The sequence below is a fragment of the Stegostoma tigrinum genome, chromosome 1 (assembly GCF_030684315.1).
Source record: "Stegostoma tigrinum isolate sSteTig4 chromosome 1, sSteTig4.hap1, whole genome shotgun sequence".
Classification (NCBI taxonomy): Eukaryota; Metazoa; Chordata; class Chondrichthyes; order Orectolobiformes; family Stegostomatidae; genus Stegostoma; species Stegostoma tigrinum.
This window is the reverse complement of record NC_081354.1, coordinates 1589832-1614729: the sequence shown is the minus strand read 5'-3', so window position 1 is coordinate 1614729 and position 24898 is coordinate 1589832. Positions and strand designations below refer to the sequence as shown.

Genomic DNA, 24898 nt, shown 5'->3' with positions numbered 1-24898 from the left:
ATATGAAATGTTAGTGAGAATTCTGCAAGACTTAGAACATTACAGAAGTAACTTGTTACTTTCTAGGTCTACAGTAATGAAGCACAAATGTTTACAAAGAACAAACTCATGTTTCCACAATAACCCTCACTGTTATAATGTAGGAGTGAACTGGTGGAGAATGTGTGTGTCTGTCCAGTAAAGCTTCAGTGGTCACATTGCACGACATGGCCCCAAGGCATAAAAGTCCTGACTTGAAAGTATTTGCTGATCCATTAAAATCCCAGAATCTCTTCAGGACAGGACTGCAGTGACTCAAGAAGACAGTTCACCCTTACCTTCTCATGGGACAATTGGTGCTTGCCCAGCCAACAATGTCATATTGGCGATGATCCAGAAAAAGTAACATAATTGGTGAGAAATGGGGTAACTATGGCAAACTTAGTAAAGATTAGAGGTGAAACCATCATTCCTTTCCCTCCATACAAGGCATTTGTTATAAAAACAAGATGCTGGAGAAACTCATCAGGTCCGGCAACATCCACAAAGACAGAATCAGTTAATGTTTCCAGTTTGAAATGACTCTTCTTTAGATCTGGAAAATAAAAGTTTTTATGCTCTTGGTAAAGGGGGAGCCTAGAACAAAAGGTAGTAGAGGAGAGATAGATATAAAGAATAGGTATTAATAACATTTATGTTTTTTCACCAAGGTTCATGCTTGTATCAAGTAGGAATCTTTAACCTTCTTTACAGATACTCAACCAGACGGTATAATATTTTATACTGAAGAACTCTGTTTGTGTACACTAGGTGATTTAGGTCAGTTGGATACAGAAGCAAGGCTGGAGCTGTGTAAACTGTTGGAGGTACCTGAACCCAGTCTGAACTGGATGACTCTCGCTCAGAAACTGGGTCTTGGGATTTTAATCAATGCCTTTAAACTCAGCCAATCCCCAGCAAAAACACTTCTGGATAACTACGAGGTGAGCTGAATATATCCTCTTTTTCTTATATTGGTGTAATTTTATAAATTAGCTGGATAGCCAAAAGTGGGGGTGGGTTTGGCTGTGTACTTTACAAACCAGATTTGATAAAGCACTTAGTTGCAGTTTTACACTGAATAGTTAAGGCCCCTTTCCCTCCCTCTTCCTTCCTTTATTTCAACAATGGACAGGCCACATACTGACAATCAGCATGGTGATGGGCAAATGGATGTGGTGAGGCAGAGAGTGCAGGTTTACACTATTCCCTCTGCAGATGATTCCTGAACAGAATATTCATAAACCAGTTCCTTGTTCAGTTTTGATTTTTCCTTTGCACTGCACTAATCTTTTCTATCCCCATTTGTTGCAGGTGTCTGGTGGCACTGTGATGGAGATTCTGGAAACATTGAAGTCTATGGGCTACAATAAAGCAATTGATGTTCTTCACAAAGCAATGGCTAACTCAACAAGTGCACAACCAGACAGAACAAGTAACTCACCAACGCCGATTGTACAACCCAACAGTAAGAGCAATAAATCTATATTAATTTAACTGTAGGGTTACAGAAATATCTGCATTTGTTATCACTGAATATCCATATCGAGTAGTAATGATATTTGAATTTTTGTCCATGTTTCTCAAAATGTAATAACTTATTATTGACCTTTTAATTCCTATACATGGAAAATTCTGCAGTGATGACATGAAACTGAGATGTAATCAACACTTTTAGCTATTCTAGTTCTTGCCAATCCATTGATTTTACTGTTGGTTTTTTTCACATTTCCAAGTTATTCTTTTAAATAATGAAGCACTTTACCCTAAAACCAAAATAATTGTCTATACATTGAAAGTTCATTTCATCTCTAGTTTTCAACTTTCTACCTTCCTCCAATGTTGTCCCTTTTGAGCATCATTGAACTGGATGCCTCTTGCTCAGAAACTGGGTCTCTGGAATTTAATTATTCACCTACTGAAGGCTGTATAGGCTCCTCTCCAGCAGTGTAGTTACACCTTTGAAGAAGCTTTAGAGGCACATTCTTACTAGCTGTTCTAATGCAGAGGAAACCTTTTATCCCTTCACTGTAACATTGTAAAAGGACTCCCTCTCTCACCAAGCACCACAGAATTATTATGGTACTGAAGGAACATTGAATCCATTGTGCTTACATCAGCTCTTATCTACTGTCAGTCTCCTGGCTCTTCCCTAAATCTCTAAAGTTGGCATTAAATTTATTTCACAAAGACATCATCCTAAACCGGATTTTCAGGCTGGACTGGATTTAAAGGAAAATTTGGGATGGCACAGTGGCTTATTGGTTAGCACTGCGGCCTCAGTTCCAGGGACCCACGTTCAATTCCACCCTCGGGTGACTGTCTGTGTGGAGTTTGCACATTCTCCCTGTATCTGCTTAGGTTTCCTCCCCAGTCCAAAGATGTGCAGGCTAGGTGGGTAATTGGGGGATGGGTCTGGTTGGGATGCTTTGAAGGTCAGGGTGGATTTGTTGGGTCAAAAATCCTGTTTCCCCACTGTAGGGATTCTTTAAAAAAAAAGTAAATACTATTTCATTCCAAATTCAAAGATCATTCAGGAAAAATTTACCTCGAAGTTACTTATAAAGTAGTAAAATATTAAGTGTTCTACTTGTATATCAAGATGGTAAATTATTCCTTCAGTATTTTATAAATTTCAATTTGCAAGAAGTCCCAGTGTGCTTTTTATGTGTTTTCCCTCATTGCAGCAAATGTGCACTATGGGTGAAATATATGGCACAAAAGTGTTGTGGTGAACTGTGATATTTCTTCAGACCCACCACTACAACTTTTCTATCTCTGAGTTTCTTCGTGGTTAATTCCTACTTCCTAAAATTTTTCATCTTCCTATCACCACTGCAGAATTTCTACTTTTAAGAATTTTGAAAGCATAGGCATTAAAATAGCAGTAAAATTATTTTGGGGAATTGTTATAATTGAGTAAGCAGCATTAACAAATATTCTACTCCTTGATGATATATTTTACCAAATCAACTTATTTAAAAGGGTAAACAAATACCATTATGTCATTACTTTGACCTCTTTCTTTCATGGTGATAAAGAACTTTAACCTCTCATTCTTTTCAAACAGTTGTTCAGATTGACACAAAATCCCAGCAGTGTGACAGTGTGTGTGACAGTGGAGTGGAGACATCATTTAGGAGATTAAGCCACATGTCAACAGAATGTTACAGCAACAACCAGACTTCTTTTGAACTGTGAAGATTGCAGCAAGGATCTCAGTACAGTTGATTGATCAGGACCAACCGAAGCAAATGCAGTTAATGGATTTCAACCTAGTTTGTAATCTGAGACCTGTGTTGTTCCAGCTCTAATTATTGTCATAAGACATTATTTTAACACAGGTCAGTGCTTCGATTTAATCAGACAAGTTCTCTGACTTAAATAACTATTATTCAATTCCCCTCATTTTATAAAGTAAATATAAATCTATACATGGACCAAAAATGATCATTTGCAAAGCTAGCAGCCCTATGTGCTTGAGCACACACTTACAAGCCTGACAATCCCAGTGGAGAACTGAGAGTGCTGCATTGTCAGACATGCCGTCTTTTGGATAAGACGTTAAACTGAGGTACCATCTGTCTTTTCAGAAGCATTTAAAAGCTCCAGTGACAGATTCGGTTACCTTCCCTCCAGTGTCCAGGGCAATATATATTCTTTAACTAGATTCTGGTTATTATCACACTGTGGGATCATGCTGTGTATCCTACATTTTACAATGACTGCATGGTGCTATAGAAATGCAGGTCTGTCTGTCTTAGTACTGATTAGTATTAACAAAGAGAAGCTTCTCAGTTTGTCTGCAATTTTTTCACATGGCCGTGCATTTTTGCAAATGCAGAAAATGGAGACAGTTGAGAGGGTTTTGCTTTGGTAATCGCTAAGCTGAATTGTGATTTTTACATTCAACAAAAGGCTGATTGTACATTTTACCACAGCGCCCCTCAACAACCTTAAATGGATATTTGTAAATAGTTACAGCAGCTTTGGTTGTCTAAATTAGTCTTTTTTAAAAAAAAATCTTGCTTATTGTGATTTAAATTTTGTAAGTTTTTGTTTTCATAAGCAATTAAAAATTGAACCAAACTGTTAGTTTTGTGCCCAGCTTGAATCATTATTGTAGCGATCCTAACTGATTATGAAATCAAACAGGTTCAGAAATTACAAAACACCTTTAATATTACTAAGTCACTCTGGTTCAGGAATTCCTTATTCCACTAGTGAAATATGTTCCATGGTTTTTGCAGTGTTGGACATGCCAGATGTTTCGCATTAAATTTATATACACGATGAGGAGCTCATGAGAATTAATGTCAACTCAATGCACGTCACTCTGTATAAATCTTAGAATACCAAGGATCTAAATGAAGTAATTGTGAATCTATTTGCACTAATGTTTTGCAAAAACCTTTTGAAACCAAAACTGAATATGCTGAGTAGTGACTTAAATCTGCAGGAAGGGAAAAAGCTATTATTGAAAAAATGGGGAGTGATATTGTAAGACAAGATCAAATTTAGAGAATGCAAGCAGGAAGCAAATACAATTTAATACAAACAAACATTGTAAATTTGGCAAGGAAGTGAATGGAAAAATCCTCTGTGGTAAACTGGTCAGTTACCTTAAAATTACAGTTTAATGAGTTTACATTCCCACTAGAGGGAACTATTTCAGGCAAATGTGTCTGTTTGTAGATGTACTACAATACATGGTACAGGAAAACTAGCCATGGAGAGAGGGACACACTGTAAAGTTGCTTGTAAATATTTGAGAAAAGCATGGGATGGAGGCAGTTGTACAAAACGTCAGGCCACATTGATGGTATTCTCCATTTTGATTTTCCAGTTTCTGTGTGGATTTTAATAAGTAGTTAGGGGAAGCAATGAATGCACAACACTTTTAAGTTATTATGTTTCAGGAAGTTTAGTTCCTGTCTTGTATTAAATTTATCTACATGATGGTAACTCTTGAATTAAGTTCACTGACAGCTCTAATGGTAACGACCTCAATCTTTGCACTCGAGTTGCTACATAAATGCAGTCTTTTGCTTTGAAGTTAATTTCTCCAATGACAGGACACCAGTGGAACGTGGCTGAACTTTCTCCTGGTTAACAGAGTAATAGATTGACCTCTTCAAACAATTGTGCTGTAAATAATTACTGAAATAATAACCTTACTCGAGTTAAAATGATCTGACACTCGCTGAAGACAACAAATGTATGTGCTGCAGTGCCACCCCATCAAGTGGACTCTCTGTTATAATAAAAAAAATTTCCAATGCTTATTGGAGAAGGTCTTCTCATATATTAACTTCCCAATAGAATCCACACAGAAAACGGTGCTGGAGACAGAAACTACATTAACATTTCAGGACTGTAACCTTTTGCCTCCACTGAAAAATGTCAGATGTTACTGGGCTTAAGGGAGTACAGAGTAAGGTGGTTGTGGGAGGAAACAGTCAGAAGGAAAGGCTGTTCGGGTTAAAGGCAGGAGAGATGATACAAACAGCAGAACCCACTGTGTGGAGATATTCCAGCCGTTGTAAGTAAATAGCTTAGTCAAGGCTGTCCTTCAAAGTTCCTGTAAATGCTGGGAACAACTGATTATGCTAATTATGATCAAAGACCCTCAAGCATGAGCTGTACTGTCCTATGAACTTAAAATCTTATCTGGCAATTGCGAAACATACCAACTCCAGTGCTTGCACTGCCTCAGACACAGGTCTTCTGTTGACAGAAACAGGATAAAGCAGTGGCTTCTGAAATCAACACAAATGGCTGAAAGCGAGACTGAAACTGCTCAATGTTTTGTAGGAATGTTTTCATTGTGCATCTTTACCCAGAGTTACTAAAGGAGAAATTTTTATCATCAAGTCTTTTCCTGGGATATGGGTGTCACTGGCAAGACCAGTATTTGTTAATCATCTTTAATCACTCTTCAACCGAGTACTTTGTTCAGCCGTTTTATGGCAGTTAGGACTCAACCATGTTACTGCGGACCTGGGGGTCACATGCAGGCCAGACCGGGTAAGGAGAAAGCTGATGAAAAGGCCCATCTGGGTCACCACTGATTATACAAGATTTTACTGACTGGATGTGAATTCCACCAACTGCTGTGGTGGGGTTTTTAACCCATGTCTCCAGAGCATTACCTTATAATATCTTACTGTCTCCCTTGCTTCAGCTGAACAATACTTTTTGATTATTTTTCCTTTGGAATGAACTCCAAGCAAACAGCTCCTGCACGTGGAATCAACAACCTAATAGAAGTTGATGAAAAGTATTTATTTCATTAATTCACTGAACCTTTCTGAGAGACAAGCCACCTTGAACACAGTCCTTTTTTTGGCATTTGCATTTAAACAGTACCATTTTATAATAAAAACATTTATACACATACTTTTTTATTTAAACATTATATTGAACAATTAGTTCTTTAGTTAAAAGCCTGTGGCTTATGTGGATTGCTTTTTCCTGGATGGTATTGTAGGTGTTACTCACCCAGGCTGGTGGTGAGTCCAAAGAAGCTGATTTTGGGTAAGAAGGTATTCCAAATACTGAAGTGCAAATTAAATATTTACAACATACACTGATATTTTTGTGTTGGACTTTGTATCATTGATCAAAGTCAATACAAAACGTATACCAAGAAAACACTGCATTGTTCTTTAACTGAATTGAATATAAAATTACTTCATAACTGGAAACAAAACAACCTTTTCCTTTCCTTAGTTTCAAACAAGCCCAATTCTGAACAAGAATAACAGAAAATTAACAATCTTCATCATTTTTGTCAATTTCAATTCAGTTTCATTCAAATTATGTCCTCTTTGATGGATTAGTTCCACAAAAAGTCTCCATGTAGATTATGCACATCAGGCACTCTCTACCCTCATTCATTATCAATAAATGTCCAGAAGTGAGTGAACACGTAGCGATTTCCTCAATTCTGAAATGTTGGTTGGGTGCCATGGGTGAAAAGTCGTCAGCTTGATGTTCTCCAACATGAGGAAGCCATTATCACTAAATCTTCCCGGGATACTACCTACATCCAGCCAGACGTAAGGGGCAATACTTGAAGCCTTTAGAGTGATCCAGTACGTCTCTCCTTGCTGACTGATGGTGGCCTTAAAAAAAGGGCAGGATGCTGCTGTTAGACTTCCTTTTCAAACATGCAGGAAGATTCCCTTACACACATTCCCTTAGTTATTACGATTAATGTTAGTAAAGGGTTGCTACTATGACAGAACAGGCTAAATCTTTACAAATGGGCTCTTGCAGTACTGAAATAATGGGAACTGCAGATGCTGGAGAATCCAAGATAACAAAGTATGGAGCTGGATGAACACAGCAGGCCAAGCAGCATCTCAGGAGCACAAAAGCTGACGTTTCGGGCCGAGATCCTTCATCAGAGAGGGGGGATGGGGAGAGTGTTCTGGAATAAATAGGGAGAGAGGGGGAGGTGGACCGAAGATGGGTGGAGAGGAGAGTATAGGTAGGGAGGGGATAGGTCAGTCCAGGGAAGACAGGCAGGTCAAGGAGGTGGGATGAAGTTAGTAGGTAGGAAATGGAGGTGCAGCTTGAGGAGGGAGGAAGGGATAGGTGAGAGGAAGAACAGGTTAGGGAGGCGGGGACAGGCTGGGCTGGTTTTGGGATGCAGTGGGGGAACGGGAGATTTTGAAGATTGTGAAGTCCACATTGATACCATTGGGCTGCAGGGTTCCCAAGCGGAATATGAGTTGCTGTTCCTGCAACCTTCAGGTGACATCATTGTGGCACTGCAGGAGGCCCATGATGGACATGTCGTCTGAGGAATGGGAGGGGGAGTTAAAATGGTTTGCGTCTGGGAGGTGCAGTTGTTTGTTGCAAACCGAGTGGAGGTGTTCTGAAAAGCGGTCCCCAAGCCTCCGCTTGGTTTCCCCAATGTAGAGGAAGCCACACCGGGTGCAGTGGATACAGTATACCACATTGGCAGATGTGCAGGTGAACATCTGCTTAATATGGAAAGTCATCTTGCGGTCTGGGATGGGGGTGAGGGAGGAGGTGGGGGGCAAGTATAGCACTTACTGCGGTTGCAGAGTAAGGTGCCGGGTGTGGTGGGGTTGGAGGGGAGTGTGGAGCGGACAAGGGACTCATGGAGAGAGTGGCCTCTCCGGAAGGCAGACAAGGGTGGGGATGGAAAAATGTCTTGGGTGGTGGGGTCGGATTATAGATGGCAGAAGTGTCAAAGGGTGATGCATTGTATCTGGAGGTTGGTGGGGTGGTATGTAAGAACGAGGGGGATCCTCTTGGGGCGGTTGTGGCGGGGACGGGGTGTGAGGGATGTGTTGCAGGAAACGTGGGCGACACAGTCAAGGGCATTCTCGACCACTGCGGGGGTAAAGTTGCGGTCCTTGAAGAACGTGGACATCTGGGATGTGCGGGAGTGGAATGCCTCTTCCTGGGAGCAGATGCGGTGGAGGCGGAGGAATTGGGAATAGGGGATGGAATTTTTGCAGGTGGGTGGGTGGGAGGAGGTGTATTCTAAGTAGCTGTGGGAGTCGGTGGGCTTGAAATGGACATCAGTTTCTAGCTGGTTACCTGAGATGGAGACTGAGAGGTCCAGGAAAGTGAGGGATGTGTTGGAGGTGGCCCAGGTGAATTTGAGGTTGGGGTGGAAGGTGTTGGTGAATTGGATGAACTGTTCGAGCTCCTCTAGGGAGCAAGAGGCGGCGCCGATACAGTCATCAATGTAACGGAGGAAGAGGTGGGTTTGGGGCGTGAGTAGGTGCGGAAGAGGGACTGTTCCACGTAACCTACAAAGAGGCAGGCATAGCTTGGGCCCATGCGGGTACCCATGGCCACCCCCTTTGACTGTAGGAAGGAGGAGGAATCAAAAGAGAAGTTGAGGGCGAGGACGAGTTCAGCTAGGCGGATGAGGGTGTCGGTGGAGGGGGACTGGTCGGGCTGTAGTTCACCTCGACCTCAGGGGACCTCCCACCCACAGCCTCCAACCTCACTGTTCCCCAACCCCACACGGCCCGTTTCTATCTCATTCCCAAAATCCACAAACCTGCCTGCCCTGGTCGACCCATTGTCTCAACCTGTTCCTGCCCTACCGAACTCATCTTCACCTGTCCGGACTCCATTTTCTCCCCTTTGGTCCTGGAACTCCCTACCTACGTCCGTGACACCACCCACGCCCTCCACCTCCTCCAGAACTTTCAATTCCCTGGCCCCCAACACCTCATTTTCACCATGGACGTCCAATCCCTATACACCTGTATTCCTCACGCAGATGGCCTCAAGGCCCTCCGTTTCTTCCTGTCCCGCAGGCCAGACCAGTCCCCCTCCACCGACACCGACACCCCCATCCGCCTAGCCAAACTCGTCCTCACCCTCAACAACTTCTCTTTCGATTCCTCCCACTTCCTACAGACTAAGGGGGTGGCCATGGGCACCCGCATGGGCCCCAGCGATACCTGCCTCTTTGTAGGTTACATGGAACAGTCCCTCTTCCGCACCTACACAGGCCACAAACCCCACCTCTTCCTCCGGTACATTGATGACTGTATCGGCGCCGCCTCTTGCTCCCCAGAGGAGCTCGAACAGTTCATCCACTTCACCAACACCTTCCTCCCCAAACTCAAGCTCACCTGGGCCATCTCCAACACATCCCTCACTTTCCTGGACCTCAGTCTCCATCTCTGGTAACCAGCTAGAAACTGATGTCCATTTCAAGCCCAGCAACTCCCACAGCTACCTAGAATACACCTCCTCCCACCCACCCTCCTGCAAAAATTCCATCCCCTATTCCCAATTCCTCCGCATCTGCTCCCAGGATGAGGCATTCCACTCCCGCACATCCCAGATGTCCACATTCTTCAAGGACCGCAACTATCCCCCCACAGTGATCGAGAATGCCCTTGACCGCGTCGCCCGCTTTTCCCGCAACACATCCCTCACACCCCGCCCCCGCCACAACCGCCCCAGGAGGATCCCCCTCATTCTTACATACCACCCCACCAACCTCCGGATACAATGCATCATCCTCGGACACTTCTGCCATCTACAGTCCGACGCCACCACCCACGACATTTTTCCATACCCCCTTGTCTGCCTTCCGGAGAGACCACTCTCTCCATGAGTCCCTTGTCCGCTCCACACTCCCCTCCAACCCCACCACACCCGGCACCTTCCCCTGCAACCGCAGGAAGTGCTACACTTGCCCCCACACCTCCTCCCTCACCCCTATCCCAGGCCCCAAGATGACTTCCCATGTGAAGAAGTTCTGCACATCTGCCAATGTGGTATACTGTATGCACTGCACCCGGTGTGGCTTACTCTACATTGGGGAACCAAGCGGAGGCTTGGGGACCGCTTTTCAGAACACCTCTGCTCAGTTCGCAACAAACAACTGCACCTCCCAGTCGCGAACCATTTCAACTCCCCCTCCCATTCCTCAGACGACATGTCCATCAAGGGCCTCCTGTAGTGCCACAATGATGTCACCCAAAGGTTGCAGGAACAGCAACTCATATTCCACTTGGGAACCCTGCAGCCCAATGGTATCAATGTGGACTTCACCAGCTTCAAAATCTCCCATTCCCCCACAGCATCCCAAAACCAGCCCAGTTCGTCCCCTCCCCCCACTGCACCACACAACCAGCCCAGCTCTTCCCCTCCACCCACTGCATCCCAAAACCAGCCCAGCCTGTCTCTGCCTCCCTAGCCTGTTCTTCCTCTCACTCATCCCTTTCTCCCACCCCAAGCCGCAGCTCCATCTCCTACCTACTAACCTCATCCCACCTCCTTGACCTGTCCGTCTTCCCTGGACTGACATATCTCCTCCCTACCTCCCCACCTATACTCTCCTTTTCACCTATCTTCTTTTCTCTCCATCTTTGGTCCGCCTCCCCCTCTCTCCCTATTTATTCCAGAACCCTCACCCCATCCCCCTCTCTGATGAAGGGTCTAGGCCCGAAACATCAGCTTTTGTGCTCCTGAGATGCTGCTTGGCCTGCTGTGTTCATCCAGCTCCACGCTTTGTTATCTCGCAGTACTGAAGTGCATCTAAATGAAATTATAACAGTAGTACCTGTAGTTTCCTGACCTGAAATCCTAGAGAAGACAACATTCATAAAACTTTAATTAGCTCCTGCTAAAATATCGAAATTCAATTCTAAATGCTACTTCAGACAATTTTTCTAATTTTAATTGCTATACTGCTTACACAACAAAGTAGCAGAGCAAATACTGCATGCTGCAATTCAGTGACAACTGGCAATGAGAGGCTAAGGTATCTGTCAACACAAAATAGAACAGAGCAGAGTGAAAGAAGGGCATACTTACTGATTGGGTTTTTTTATCATTCATTCATGGGATGTGGCTTCACAGGCCAAGCCAGCATTTATTATCCATCCTTAACTGCAGGGGGCAGTCAAGTGTCAACCACATTGCTGTGGGTCTGGAGTCAAATGTAGCTAAGGATATTAGTGAACCGGACGGGTTTTTCCGACAACTGATTCATAGTGATCATTAGACCCTTAATTCCAGGAATTTACTGAATTCAAATTCCATCATCAGCTGTAGCAGGACTAGAATCCAGGTCCCCAGAGCATTTAGCAAGGTCTCTGGGTTAATCGTCTAGTGATAATACCACTAGGCCATCACCTTTAACCTATACAAAAGAATGAATCTTGCAGCTGAGACGCTTATTGTCCTTGAGGGTGAGGCACCTCCTTGAATACAACCAAATGGCTTGCTGAGCCATTTCAGTAAGCGAATAAGAGTTCTAGAGTCACACAGAGGCCAGAACGGACAGGGACAGGTTTCCGTCCCTTAACGATATTCATGAATCAGATTTATTTTTATGGTAATCCAGTAGTTTCATGGTCACAATTACCAGGAACAGCTCTTCATTCTAGGAGGGTTCAATTTAAGTTCCCCAATCCACTTGAATTCACTCTTCTTAAGTACTAATTAGGTTTTTGGATAACTGGTCCAATAACAGCCATCAAATTACAGTACCCACCCAAATGCTTGCTACAGGTGTCCAAATGGGAATGCTTTGTTCAGGAACCACAGAAGCTGTCAAACCTTAACAGATGTATAAGAATAATTTAGAACTAGTGAAGGATATCATACTTTGCACAACCCGAGAGGAGAGACTGTTGCCTGAACAGAATTGTCTACAGTATTAATATAACAGAGGAGGTTGCCATTCATTACAGCCTGTCTCTACTATCCAATTAGTTCTATTTCTTTTCTCTTTTGTGTGATCCTGCAATATTTTCTACTTAACTATTCATCCATTTTTCATCTGTAAGTTACTAGAAAAGCAGTTCAATTACACTTTTAAGCAATGCATCCTTGATCATCATTCATCGCATAGAACACTCAGGCCATCTCTGATTCTCTTGTCACTTATCTGGAGTCTGTCCCCTCTGGTTACCAACTTCCTCACTATTGGAAGCAGTTCTCCTTACCTACCTTAGCGAGACCATTCATGCCTTTGAACGCCTCTTTCTAACCATCCCAGTCTCTGGTGTCTCTCCATAAAACTGAAGTTTTGTAAAGGTGTACCCTCTCAAGTCCTTGGCATCCTTCCTAAGGGGTGGTGACCAGAATTGCTTGCAATATTTCACCTTAATTCATAATGTCTAGGATCTTGCGTGTGTGCAAATTCCAATTCTAAAGGCTGGGCTCCTAAAACCTTTGTCCTTTCTCTCAGAATCAGAGCTTTGGCTGGTTCACTGAACTCCTCCAACAAACCTTAGATATTCAACACAGTAAAATATATCCCACAGGAAAGCACACAGGAGAATTATCAAAATGTGACAAGCCACAAAAGAGAAATTCAACAGATGATAGATGAGTGGGGCTTCATGCAAATTATGACACTTACAGCACATTTGTGGATGATTTCAATTTACGAAGAGTAAAACGTTTGGATTTCCAGGCGGCCTTTGACAAGGTGCTGCACAGGAGGCTGCTAAATAAGGTAACAGCCCATGATGTTAGGGGCTCAGTATTGGCATGGATAGAGGATTGGCTGACTGGCAGAAAGCAGAGAGAAGGGATAAAGGGGTCTTCATAAGGATGGCAGCCAGTGACTAATGGAATTCCACAGGGGTCAGTGTTAAGACCACAACTATTCATGTTACACATTACATCTGGATGAAGGAACTGAGGGCATTGTTGCTAATGTTGCAGATGTCCTAAAGATAAGTGGAGGGACAGGTAGTGTCGAGGAAGTAGGGAGGCTGCAGAAGGACCCGGGCAGGCTAGGGCAAGTGGGTAAAGAAGTGGCAGGTGGAATGCAATGTAGAAAAGTGTGAGGTGATGCACTTTAGTAGGAAGAAGAGGCGAAGACTATTTTCTAAATGGGGAAAGACTGCAGAAAACTGAAGCATAAAGGGACTTAGGAGTCCTAGTTGAGGATTCCCTTCAACTAAAACATGCAAGTTCAGCTGGCATTTAGGAAGGCAAATGCAATGTCAGCATTCATTTCAAGAGGGCTAGAATACAACAGTAGAGCTGTACTGCTGAGGCTATAAAGGCTCTGGTCTAACCATGTTTGGAATATTGTGAGCAGATTTGGGCCCTTATCCATGGAAGGATGTGCTGGCATTTTATAGGGTCCAGAGGTGGTTTGCAAGAATGATCCCTTGGACAAAGGGCTTGTAAATGTGGAGTGGTTGAGCTCTCTGGACTTCCCAATATTGAGTTGGAGGATGTCAGGGAAGCAGTCTGATCAGCTAGCAGCAACAGAGATTGAGACACATGGTGATGAGGTAGAGGTGAAGCATTCAGTGTTCATGTGGAAACTGACGACGTCCTTGTTGTTCAGTAGCAATATGCAGGTGAGAAATAGGACAGGACCAAAGATGAATCTTTAGGCACAAAAGCTAACAGTCAGGGATCAACAAGGGAAGGAAACGGAAGTCACTGCAAGAGATTCTCTGGTTCTGATCAGACGGTTAAGCATTGAACCAGGTAAGTGCACTTTCAGCCAGTTGAGCAATAGTGCTGGATACTGTGTGGAAGTATTGCAGGCAATTTGTCAATTATGGTAAAGCCAGCCTAGCTCCAAAAATGGTCTAAGCCCCCAGGCTAATTATGTTGGATGAATGCAGTGTATTCCTCATATCATTTACTGCACATTGGAGTACTGTGTAGAGTACAGGTTGCTGTACTTACAGAAGGATGTAAGTTATAGTAAGATTACAGTTCAGAGAAGTTTATTAGGCTAATCCCTGGAATGAGTAGTTTGCCTTATGAGGGAAGGCAAGACAGACGAGGCCAGTATTGTCTGAAGTTTAGAAGAGTCAAAGATGCCTTTATTAAAACATTCAAGATCCTGAAGGGATTTGACTAGATGGATTAAAGCGATGCTTATTCTTGTGATCTAGAACCGGGGTCAGAGTTATAAAACCCATTTAAGACAGAGACAGGAAAACTTTTTTTTATCTCAAAGGGCTGAGTCTTTGGAACTCCCTTCCTCAAAAGGTAGTGAATGCAGAATTTTTTAAACATTTTGAAGACAGAGGTAGACAGATTCTTGATTACCAAGGGGATGAAAGATTATCGAGGGATATGTAGGAATATAGAGTTACGGTTAAAATCAGATCAGCCATGATCGTATTGAATGGTTCAGCATGCTCAAAAGGGCCGAGTGGCCTACACTTGTTCCTTGTTCATATGTACAGTAACAAGCATGGAAGGAAAAGAAAGATCCTGCGGAAATTCAGTAAGTAAATATGCTACAACACTTTTAATTAAATTCCCTACATTGGGTAAGATCTTCAAATCCAACTGTTCGGATCACCTGCTGAAACGATGATACACTTTCAAGCCAAAACTTTAAAACTGTGCAATTCAAACATGAATTCAGACCAAGCATGTTTGCACATTTTATAAATCATTTAAAAAAAAAAGATTATTTTAAGGATATGTTAGATTTTAGAATTAGAATTCCTACAGTGTGGAAACTGGCCCTTCGGCCCAGCAAGTCCACACAGAACCTCAGAGCATCCCACCCAGACCCACCCAAGCTACACACCCCTGAACACTATGGGCAATTTAGCATGGCCAATCCACCTAACCTGCACATCTTTGGACTGTGAGAGGAAACCAGAGCACCCAGAGGAAGTCCCACGCAGACATGGGGAGAATGTGCAAACTCCACACAGACAGTTACCCGAGGCTGGAATTGAACCTGGGTCCCTGGCGCTGTGAGGCTGCAGTGCTAACCACTGAGCCACTGTGCTGCCCCTAAGATGTATATCTTAGACTGAGTATTTCTAATGAATCTGTGTTATGGCACAACTTCAAGGCAGGCAGGACTTGAGCCTGGCCCTCCTGGGCCAGAGGTAGGGACACTACCACTACACCACAACATTTGCTAATGGCGATAAATCACAAGTTAAGTTTGGTTAAACACAGGTAATATGGCCAATGATTTCGAGATATCTGAGGTACTAAGCAAGTCAGCTCATAGTTTAATCAATTCAAATCACAACTGTAATTATTTTTACTTACACACAACATAAAAATTGCTGGAATGACTCAGCAGGTCTGGCAACATCTGTGGAGATAAATCAGAGTTAACGTTTTGGGTCCAAGTCATTCAACCCAAAATGTTAACTCTGATTTCTCCCCAGAGACGATGCCAGACCTGCCGTGTTTTTCCAGCAACTTCTGTTTTTATTTCCAATTTACAGCTTCCATCGTTCTTTCAGTTCATAGTTTATAGAGGTGTTCAAGGAGACATAACATTATTACTTACATTAACGTGTGGCTTTCTGAGCATCTGAGCATCTTTTAAAGAAGATAATAAGTAATAGTTTGAAGGTCCAAGCTGTTGGCCATTTTCTTCAAGATAAAACGTTACTATGCAGTTATATCTGCTGCAGTCACATCGCCTCAGCAGATCATCAGTGACTTCCTTGTAAACAGGGGCTGAAGTCCTTGCCTTAAGAATAAATGACTCAGTGGCATAAACACACACTGGTTTCATCAAATTCCACTGGTAAACCTTAATCTACACAGCAAAAATATTAAGAATTAAATACAATCAAACCTATAGCTCATACAATGAGTTCCAGCTGATACATGACACCAGGGCATCAGTTTAAGGCTAAATGCTGTAACACAAATTGTCTTGCAAAAGAAACACAATCTTACAAAAGATTGGGAACGAGGCTGTTGTTAAAAAGATTAACCGGGTTTGCTAGAGAGACTGAATAAACAATAATAATATCTACATCAATATAGGTAGCTTTCATATTGCCTAGACTGAATCAAGTAGAGTTCCAAACATGTAAGCTGTTTACATTTGAATTGTTAACTATTGTCTGTACTTTATAGAATACATAAAGCACAGAAACAGGCCATTCAGTTCAAATAGTCCATACTTCTGATAACGTCCCCGAAGAAGCTCCTCACTTCTGAACTAAAAATTAATTATGTTTAGCTGACCACCTGACTTTAAAAGCATTCAAGCAGTTATAAACAGAACCTTGTGAATCTTTCAAAAAACCTGCAATTTACAGAACTCACAATGGTTACAAACATCGACCATCCCAAGTTCATGAGCTAGCAACCTTTTCCTGAAGTTGAAACAATTGCCTAAAGTGGAAGATAAGCAGGTTCCAATCACAGGTGACACTTAATTCACATTTAACCAATGGGGTTAAAATACAACTTTCCCGGGTAAAAGGCTAAAGAATCAACCATCAGGGGTTTACAGCATTTACCACACAGAACAGGCTAATCACTACATGTAGTCCATGTCTGGGGAAAAAAATACCTCCCATGATCTTTCTAACACCCATCCCATGTGCTTGGCCAGCTTCCTTTTAATGCATTCATGCTAACTGTATCAAACCTTTCTGACATTACCAAGTTTCGCATTCTCACCAATCTCTGCTTAAAGAGATTTCTCCTGAATTCTGATTGGATTTTTTTCTAGCTTTCTTAAATTTGTAATTTTGGTCTCCCCACAAATAGAAATATCTTTTCTGTGTTATACTATTTAACAATTTCAGAAACATCTGTCAGGTCAGCCTTTGGCCTTCTCTTTCCTACAGAAGAGAGCACGGCCTGATAGTTACCTGGTTCTGGTATCTCTGTAAGTAATGCATACCTGAAGAATGAGTTTAAGGTTTGAAGGTAAATCAGAAACACCATAGATCAAAAGTGTTCCATGCTCTTCAAAAGCTACTGGCAAAACAGGAGCAAAGAAATTCCGTGCAAAGTAATGAAGCATCTTCCATTTACCTCCATATTCTGGGAGAAGGAAAAAGAATGAGGCATTTTCAGCTGCTGCCGCAACAATAACTAAAAATACATCCACATTAGCATTGGTTTGCTTTGAAATTCTAACCATAAAGATATGTACTACACTTTTAGAATTAGCAAACATAAACAGATTAATAAATTAAACTGGAAAGTTCAGAGGTAAAATTTTGCAGAGGAAAGAGGTAAGTTAATCAGAATTGTCATCATATGACCAACAGTGCAACAAAGAAAACAAGAATTCATATGTATTCATGTAGCACCTTTCCCAATGCCAATGCCCCTATTTTTCTAATCAACCTGTTCAGAAATGGTATTACACAATTCTGGAGCAGATGGGACTTGAACTGAAGCCTCCCAGTTCAGAGGTAGGAACACCACTGCATCATAACAGGGCCCCAAATATTCCAAAGCTCTTTATAGTCAATGAATTACTTTTGAAGTATTGTCACCGTTGCAAATTAGGAAACGTAGCCAATTTGTGCACTCAAGCTCCACTAAACAGCAGCATGATAACAATCAGGTAATCTGTGTATTTTTAACCTATGTTATTTCAGGAATAAATATTTGTTATGACATTGTGGAGAAGTCCTTCTATGCTTCTTCAGTACGAGGCCAAGGGATTTTTCATATCCACCAGGGAAGGCAGATGGAACCTTAGTTGATATCTTGTCCAAAAGACAACATCACAGACAATGAGGTGCACCCCTAATATCTAATACCTCTACATTACTCTGACCTTAGAAACTATTTGGGACTTTTTGCATTTTTATCAGAGGTCAATTCTTTTGAGATATAAACATTACATTTTAATGTTCACTTGAAAAGATAATTCACCAAATGTGTATGAATTGGAAAATGAAAGTTGAGTAGGTTATCACAGAAGCCAAAGAGGTCATTTTTGATTAGCTATTCTCTACTAGAAGTTTACATCGCCCGGTACAAATGCATGCATGTTTCATGAGGAACTCAAAACACAGAATCTATCAAAAATAATAAGAACATAAAAAGGGAGCAGGGAGTAATCTAGGCAACCTCTCAAGCCAGCTCCAACATTCAATAAAATCATGGACGATTCTGTCCTAGCTCCAATTTCTCCATTCACTCCCCTCTCTGTAGATACTTCCTAGCTAGAAGACCATATTTCATCTCTCATGTTGTCTTGTTTTGTGGCAACTATTTCTCCCACCCTCTCCAATAGTACAACTGGAGAATAACGGCCAACAATATGTCCTACATTTCCAGTAGTTGGAAAATAAACACTACTGCGAATGCTGGGGTATGCAAGCAAATAAAACTGTTCTTTCTTCTTTCTTGCCAAAACATCAATTTACAAAATTCATCATAGAATAGAAACACAGACCTGCCAAGTATTTAAATGGCTGCCAATCTGCTAAGTAGAACTGTAAACAGTGCAGTGCATCTTGCCTGGAATAATCTGACAAAATCAAACACAAATCTTTGGAAGCTGAGCAAAGGGACTTGAAGTGGTTTATTTTTTAAAATAAAAAAGACATGAATTTCTGTAGCATCCTTCAGAACACCCAAAACGCTTCATGACAAAATATGTTCCAAAGTGGAGGCATGTTGGAATGCAGGTAACACTGCAGACAATATGTACATAGAAAGCTCTCACAAACAGCAATGTGTTTACGATACTCAACACTCTTCAAATGAAGGTCAAAGTCTAAACCATAAATAACTTTAAAGCAGCTTTCCACCACACACCTCTCAAAGCAAAGATAAAGTTAGGAAAATCCACAAAACAGTTTGTGTATCAGAAACCCCCACGCCCCAACCTAAAGACGGTGTGCTTCTGTTCTACCAAAACATTCCCTTTTGCCAACTGATTGGAAATGTATAATAAAACAAAGAACTGCAGAGACTGTAGATCTGAAACAAACAAAAACAGCAATTGCTGGAGAAACTCAGCAGGTCTGGCAATGACTGTAGAGAGAGAAACAGTTAATGCTTCAAGTCCAGGTCTACAAAATCATGAGGGGTATAGACAGGGTGGATAGCAAGAAGCTTTTTCCCCCCAGAGCGGGGGACTCACTGACTAGGGGTCATGAGTTCAAAGTGAGAGGTGGAAAATTTAAGGGAGATATGCATGCAAAGTTCTTTACACAGAGGGTGGTGGGTGCCTGGAACATGTTGCCAGCAGAGGTGGTAGACGCAGACACGCTAGCATCTTTTAAGATATATTTGGACAGGTACATGGATGGACGGGGAGCAAATGGACACAGACCCTTCGAAAATAGATGACAGGTTAGACAGAGGATCTCAAATGGCGCAGGTTTGGAGGGCCAAAGGGCCTGTTCCTGTGCTGTAATTTTCTTTGTTCTTTTTTTAACCCTTCAGTACAGGTTTGGATTAACTTTCTGATTGTTTTCTGTAGCTATTTATGACATTTTAATGATCAGAGTATCCAACACCTCCTCCCAAACTCTCTTTGGACCTCCACTGTTGCTATTTTCAGCATTGAGAACATTTCCTGGTCTCTCCTTTTTGAGATCCAGAGTGGATTAGCTCATGTTTCTTTCTTCTGCCCACTTGTGCAAGTATGCTGGGCCAAATAGCCTCCTTTTACACCACAATAATTCAGTGATACTGTAATTGTGCGATTCTTTACTTTCTCAATATCGCTTTGTTATTTCATGCTCATCTACAATACTTACATGCCATCGGTGTGTCATCAGTAAATCTTGATATGTAGTTTTTTATGCAAACATTTAAGCTATTAACAAATACAGCGTACAGTCAAGGTCCCAACACAGATCTTTACAGAACATCTCTGGTCATATCCTGCCAATTACAATACCAGTCCTTGTTTTGTCCTGTGCTGTCTAACTCATTGACAAAAACTGAAACCATATAATTTTAGGTTTAAAAATGCTAATAACCATGACAGTCCAAACTCAAGAATCTATTGCGAAATAGTCAATCTATAACATTTTAATTTTGCCTTCAGGTCAATAATTTTCCCCTCCAGATATCTGTGGGCTAGCTTATCTTTCTTACAAAAATTTCAGTCTAAAGTCTGAAATTAAGAAATATTAGTTTTCAAACTTGCCTTCACCTTGTAGAGTTATAGAGTCATATAGCACAGAAACAGACCCTTCAGTCCAACAATTCTATGCCAAACATAATCCAAAACTAATCTAGCCCCATCTGTCTGCTCCTGACCTATATTTCTCCAAATGTTTCCTATTCATGCATCTATCCAAACGTCTTTTAAAGGTTGTAATTATACCCACATCCACCCCCTCCTCAGAAAGTTTATTCCGTACTCGAGCCACCCTCTGTGTAAAAAAATTGCCTCTTAAGTCTTTTTTAAATCTCTCTCCTCTCACCTTAAAAATGTGGCCCCTGGTCCTGAAATCCCCCCACCTTAGGGAAAAGAAAAACTACCGTTACCTCTATCTATACCTCTCATTATTTTATAAACTTCTATTACGTCGCCTCTCAACCTCCTATGCTCCAGAGAAGAAAGTCCCAACCTATTTTCATAACTCAAACCTTCCATAGCCAGTAAATCCCTTCCGAACCCTCTCCAGCTTGATAATATCCTTCCTATAGCAGGGCGACAAGAACTGGACACAGTATTCCAGAAGAGGCCTCACCAATACCCTGTACAACCTCAACATGCATTTATAGTTTCAACAATTGTTCTGAAGTGGTACAAAGTTTTTTCTCGCATTACTTGTTTCATTCTAATGAAGATGGTGTATTACATCCAGTTTGCACTGATCCAAAGCCATTTTGTACGAATGTAAATGTGTAACGTAACACTGCTTCCGTTTTTATTAATCTATATTCTGACAGAAGCCTCAAATGATCCAAGTCTGGGCCTACAGGAAATTACATCAGCACATACAAAATACTAATCAAAGTATCTGATTTTCAGATATGGAAAAGCCTCAGTATGGCTCACCATAAACATCCTTGTCAGTGAAGTGTGCATTCGAGTCTCCAAAGCCGTAAACACAAACCTACGTTAACACTTCAGTTCAGTGTTGTGGAAATGTTGCATTGTTGGAGACAGCACGTTTTGATAATTTTTCCTGTCATTATGGTTACTGTGTCTCCTACATTCCAGTAGTGACTACATTTTATGAAGTACTTAATTGGCTGTAAACAGTTTTGTAACATGCTGAGGTTGTGAACAGCATTGTAAAAACATGGGTCTTGCTCAACAACACAGTATCAGAGAACCTAGATAATGAAATGTGAGGCTGAATGAACACAGCAGGCCCAGCAGCATCTCAGGAGCACAAAGGTTTGTGCTCCTGAGATGCAGCTGGGCCTGCTGTGTTCATCCAGCCTCACGTTTCATTACCTTGGATTCTCCAGCATCTGCGGTTCCCATTATCAGAGAACCTATCCCAGTTTTTAAAGAGAACATTTTTAGACCGTCATGACCTTGTGCAGACATTAAAGCATCCAAAAGGTCTCAACATCAGAAATTATTTGTTTGTAGGAGAAAACTTTTGTGCTGGAATTCGAGGGGTACAAAGTATAGAGGTGTCTTTGTTAGGAAAATGCATACCAATGGAAGCCCAGGAGGGAGCCTGCCAGATATCATTTAGCTGCCAGTATAACGCTCCCATCGTCAATCCTTGACCATCAATTATCTCACTTTGACTTCGACGGTAGAATTCAGTTTGGGCTTTTATACATTCGGCTTGCATTACCTGTATGTTATATACAGAACATAAAGGAGCGCATCTTAATGATGGGTACACATCATCATCAATGTTACTATATCAAACAAAAGAGGGACGGAGACCCTGGCTTGAAATTATCTAAATCTATGTCCCATCTAAAAGTGCTCTACTGTCCTCAAACTTAAGTATCTAAAATCTTCAAAGGTTCCACAAAAAGTGGACATTTTAAACTGAAGTATCCCTGAACTGGTCCTATTTTCTTCATATCCACAAAAAGTTTGTAATTTCCCACTAAAAACTCAATTAGATTTTTGTAAACACTGTTCTTGTTATCAACAATTTACATTCCTCCTCCTCCGAAACCATGCTTTTTCATAGTAGGAATGCAACGACCTGGCTATTAAGGCTCAATAAAACCTCATACAGTTCCACTTTATAATTGATTAATAGGGAGTTACATAAAACATCTGTATCAGCCTTCCAAGCCTGCGATGCAGTGTTTTTTGCTACAGCCCAGTTTTAACCTGCTAGCTTAGCTGAGAGAGGGTTACACACACAAATCCAGAAATTCAGAGTTCCCTACTGGCATTGTCGAACACCAGCAGTCCAGCTATTTCTATTTGTCCAATTAATCGATTTAAGATATTTATGTGTACATAACCCAGTAGCTGATGACCATTAATTCACCTACAATTGAGAAGAAAAATGAATTTCCATTTCATTATCATGAGTTCCAAACATTAAATTGTTCTGATACAGCATAGGTCACAGTACAGATTAGGTCACTACCTGAGTAAGGTAAAGTGTATCTTTAAAGCTTTGCAGGGGTGTCTTCTTTGCGTGAGAAAGGTTAAAGTGAATCTGTATTTGATACAGCAAATTCTTGTTGCCTGCAACTTGATGCTGTCGGTGATTGGTGAAAGAGCTATTGTAATACCAGTCTTCAGGAGAAGAAACCTTGTTAATTAAAAACAAACAGAATTAGAGTTATTTCATTTTTCTCAATATTGCCTAAAATATTTATTTTAGTCTCATGGCTACTTGGTTTTCTACAAGTAAGGATATACAGCAGGCTCTTCAAGTAAATAGAAACACAGAAAACAGAAGCAGGAGGAGGCCATTCAGCCCTTCAAACCTGCTCCACCATTCTTCACGATCACGGCTAATCATCCAACTCAATAGCCTAATCCAGCTTTCTCCAATAACCATTGATCCTATTCACCCCAAGTGCTTTATTTAGCTGCCTCCTGAATACATTCAATGTTTTGACATCAACTACTTCCTGTGGTAATGAATTCCCCAGGCTCACCACTCTTTGGGTGAAGAAATGTCTCCTCATCTCTACCCTAAATAGTGTGAACTCCAGCGAAAATCACCCTAACCTATTCGATCTCTCCTCATATGTCAGTCCCACCCTGGTAAACCTTCACTCGAGACCAAGAGCATCCTTCCTCAGGAAAGGAGACCAAAACTGCACATAATATTCTAGGTGTGGCTTCACCAAGGCCCTGTATAACTGCAACAACACATCCCTGCTCCTGTACTCGAAACCTCTCGCAACGAAGGCCAACATACCATTTGCCTTCTTTACCACCTGCTGCACCTGCATGCTTACCTTCAGAGACTGGTGCACAAGGACACCCAGGTCCCACTGCACACTCCCCTCTCCCAATTTACAGCCATTCAGGTAGTAATCTGCCTTCTTGTTTTTGCTTCCAAAGTGAATAACCTCACATTTATCCAAATTATACTGTATCTGCCGTTGATTTACTCACTCACCCAACTTGTCCAGATCATGCTGAAGGATTTCTGCATCCTCATCACAGTTCACCCTCCCACCCACCTTGGCATCATCTACAAACTTGGAGATGTTACATTTTGTTCCCTTATCGAAATCATTAATATATACTGTGAACAGCTGGGGTCCCAGCACTGATCCCTGTGGCACCCCACTAGCTACTACCTTCCAATTTGAAAGGGACCCATTAATTCTTACTCTTTGTTTCCTCTCTGCCAACCAGTTTCCTATCCATCTCAATACACCTACCCCAATCCCATGTGCTTTAATCTTGTACATTAATCTCTTACACAGGACTTTGTCAAATGCTTTCTGAAAGTCCAAATAAAGCACATCGAACTGCTCCCACTTGTCAACTGTATTTGATACATCTTCAGAGAATTGCAACAGATTTGTCAAGCATTATTTCCCCTTTATAAATCCATGCTGAGTCTGTCTGATCCTGCCATTGCTTTCTAAATGCTCTGCAATAAAGTTCTTGATAATGATTTGAGAATACTGCACACTACCGATGTTAGGCTTACTGGTCTACAATTCCCTGTTTTCTCTCTACCTCCCTTTGTGAATACTGGAGTGACATTAGCCACCCTCCAAAAAGCTTGGACTGCCCCAGAGGCTATAGAATCCTGGAAGATGACTGCCAATGCATCCAATATTTCTAGAGCGACTTAATTGAGGTCTCTGGGATGTAGATTATCAGGTTCTGGGGATTCGCAACAAACAATTGCACCTCCTAGTCGCGAACCATTTCAACTCCCCCTCCCATTCCTCAGACGACATGTCCATCCTGGGCCTCCTGCAGTGCCACAACAATGCCACCTGAAGGTTGCAGGAACAGCAACTCATATTCCGCTTAGCAACCCTGCAGCCCAATGGTATCAATGTAGATTTCACAATTTCCCCTGCCCCCACTGCATCCCAAAACCAGCCCAGCTCGTCCCCGCCTCCCTAACCTGTTCTTCCTCTCACTTATCCCCTCCTCTCACCTCGAGCTGCACCTCCATTCCCTACCTCCTAACCTCATCCCATCCCCTTGACCTGTCCGTCCTCCCCGGACTGATCTATCCCCTCCCTACCTCCCCACCTATACTCTCCTCTACAGGCTCCATCCCCGCCCCTTTAACTTGTCTGTGTC

At 42.0% G+C, this 24898-nt stretch overlaps 2 protein-coding genes across 8 annotated transcripts in view; one reads left to right on the top strand and one right to left on the bottom strand.

Moving 5' to 3' along the window:
* Positions 1–4113, top strand: part of LOC125450732 (nuclear factor NF-kappa-B p105 subunit-like) — a 92894-nt gene extending 88781 nt beyond the window's left edge. For all 4 annotated transcript variants that reach the window (XM_048526825.2, XM_048526832.2, XM_048526843.2 and 1 more), the window contains exons 22-24: positions 790–962; positions 1333–1486; positions 3089–4113. In XM_048526825.2, the coding sequence (XP_048382782.1) occupies positions 790–962; positions 1333–1486; positions 3089–3219 (458 nt within the window). In that variant the 3' untranslated portion in view covers positions 3220–4113. The remainder of the gene's footprint in view (positions 1–789; positions 963–1332; positions 1487–3088) is intronic.
* A 2152-nt stretch (positions 4114–6265) lies between these two features.
* Positions 6266–24898, bottom strand: part of manba (mannosidase, beta A, lysosomal) — an 82341-nt gene continuing 63708 nt past the window's right edge. Inside the window, exons 13-18 of one of the 4 annotated variants that reach the window (XR_007247144.2) lie at positions 22755–22922; positions 21848–21992; positions 17147–17289; positions 15788–16042; positions 12032–12096; positions 7047–7145 (exon numbers count right to left, since the gene is read on the bottom strand). Coding sequence is in view for 3 of the 4 variants with exons in the window: in XM_048526856.2 (XP_048382813.2) it covers positions 6921–7145; positions 15788–16042; positions 17147–17289; positions 21848–21992; positions 22755–22922 (936 nt within the window). In the remaining variant the exon portion in view is untranslated. Of the gene's footprint in view, positions 7146–12031; positions 12097–15787; positions 16043–17146; positions 17290–21847; positions 21993–22754; positions 22923–24898 lie in introns of all 4 variants that reach the window. The other 3 variants (XM_048526866.2, XM_048526856.2, XM_048526887.2) reach the window with 3 other exon arrangements.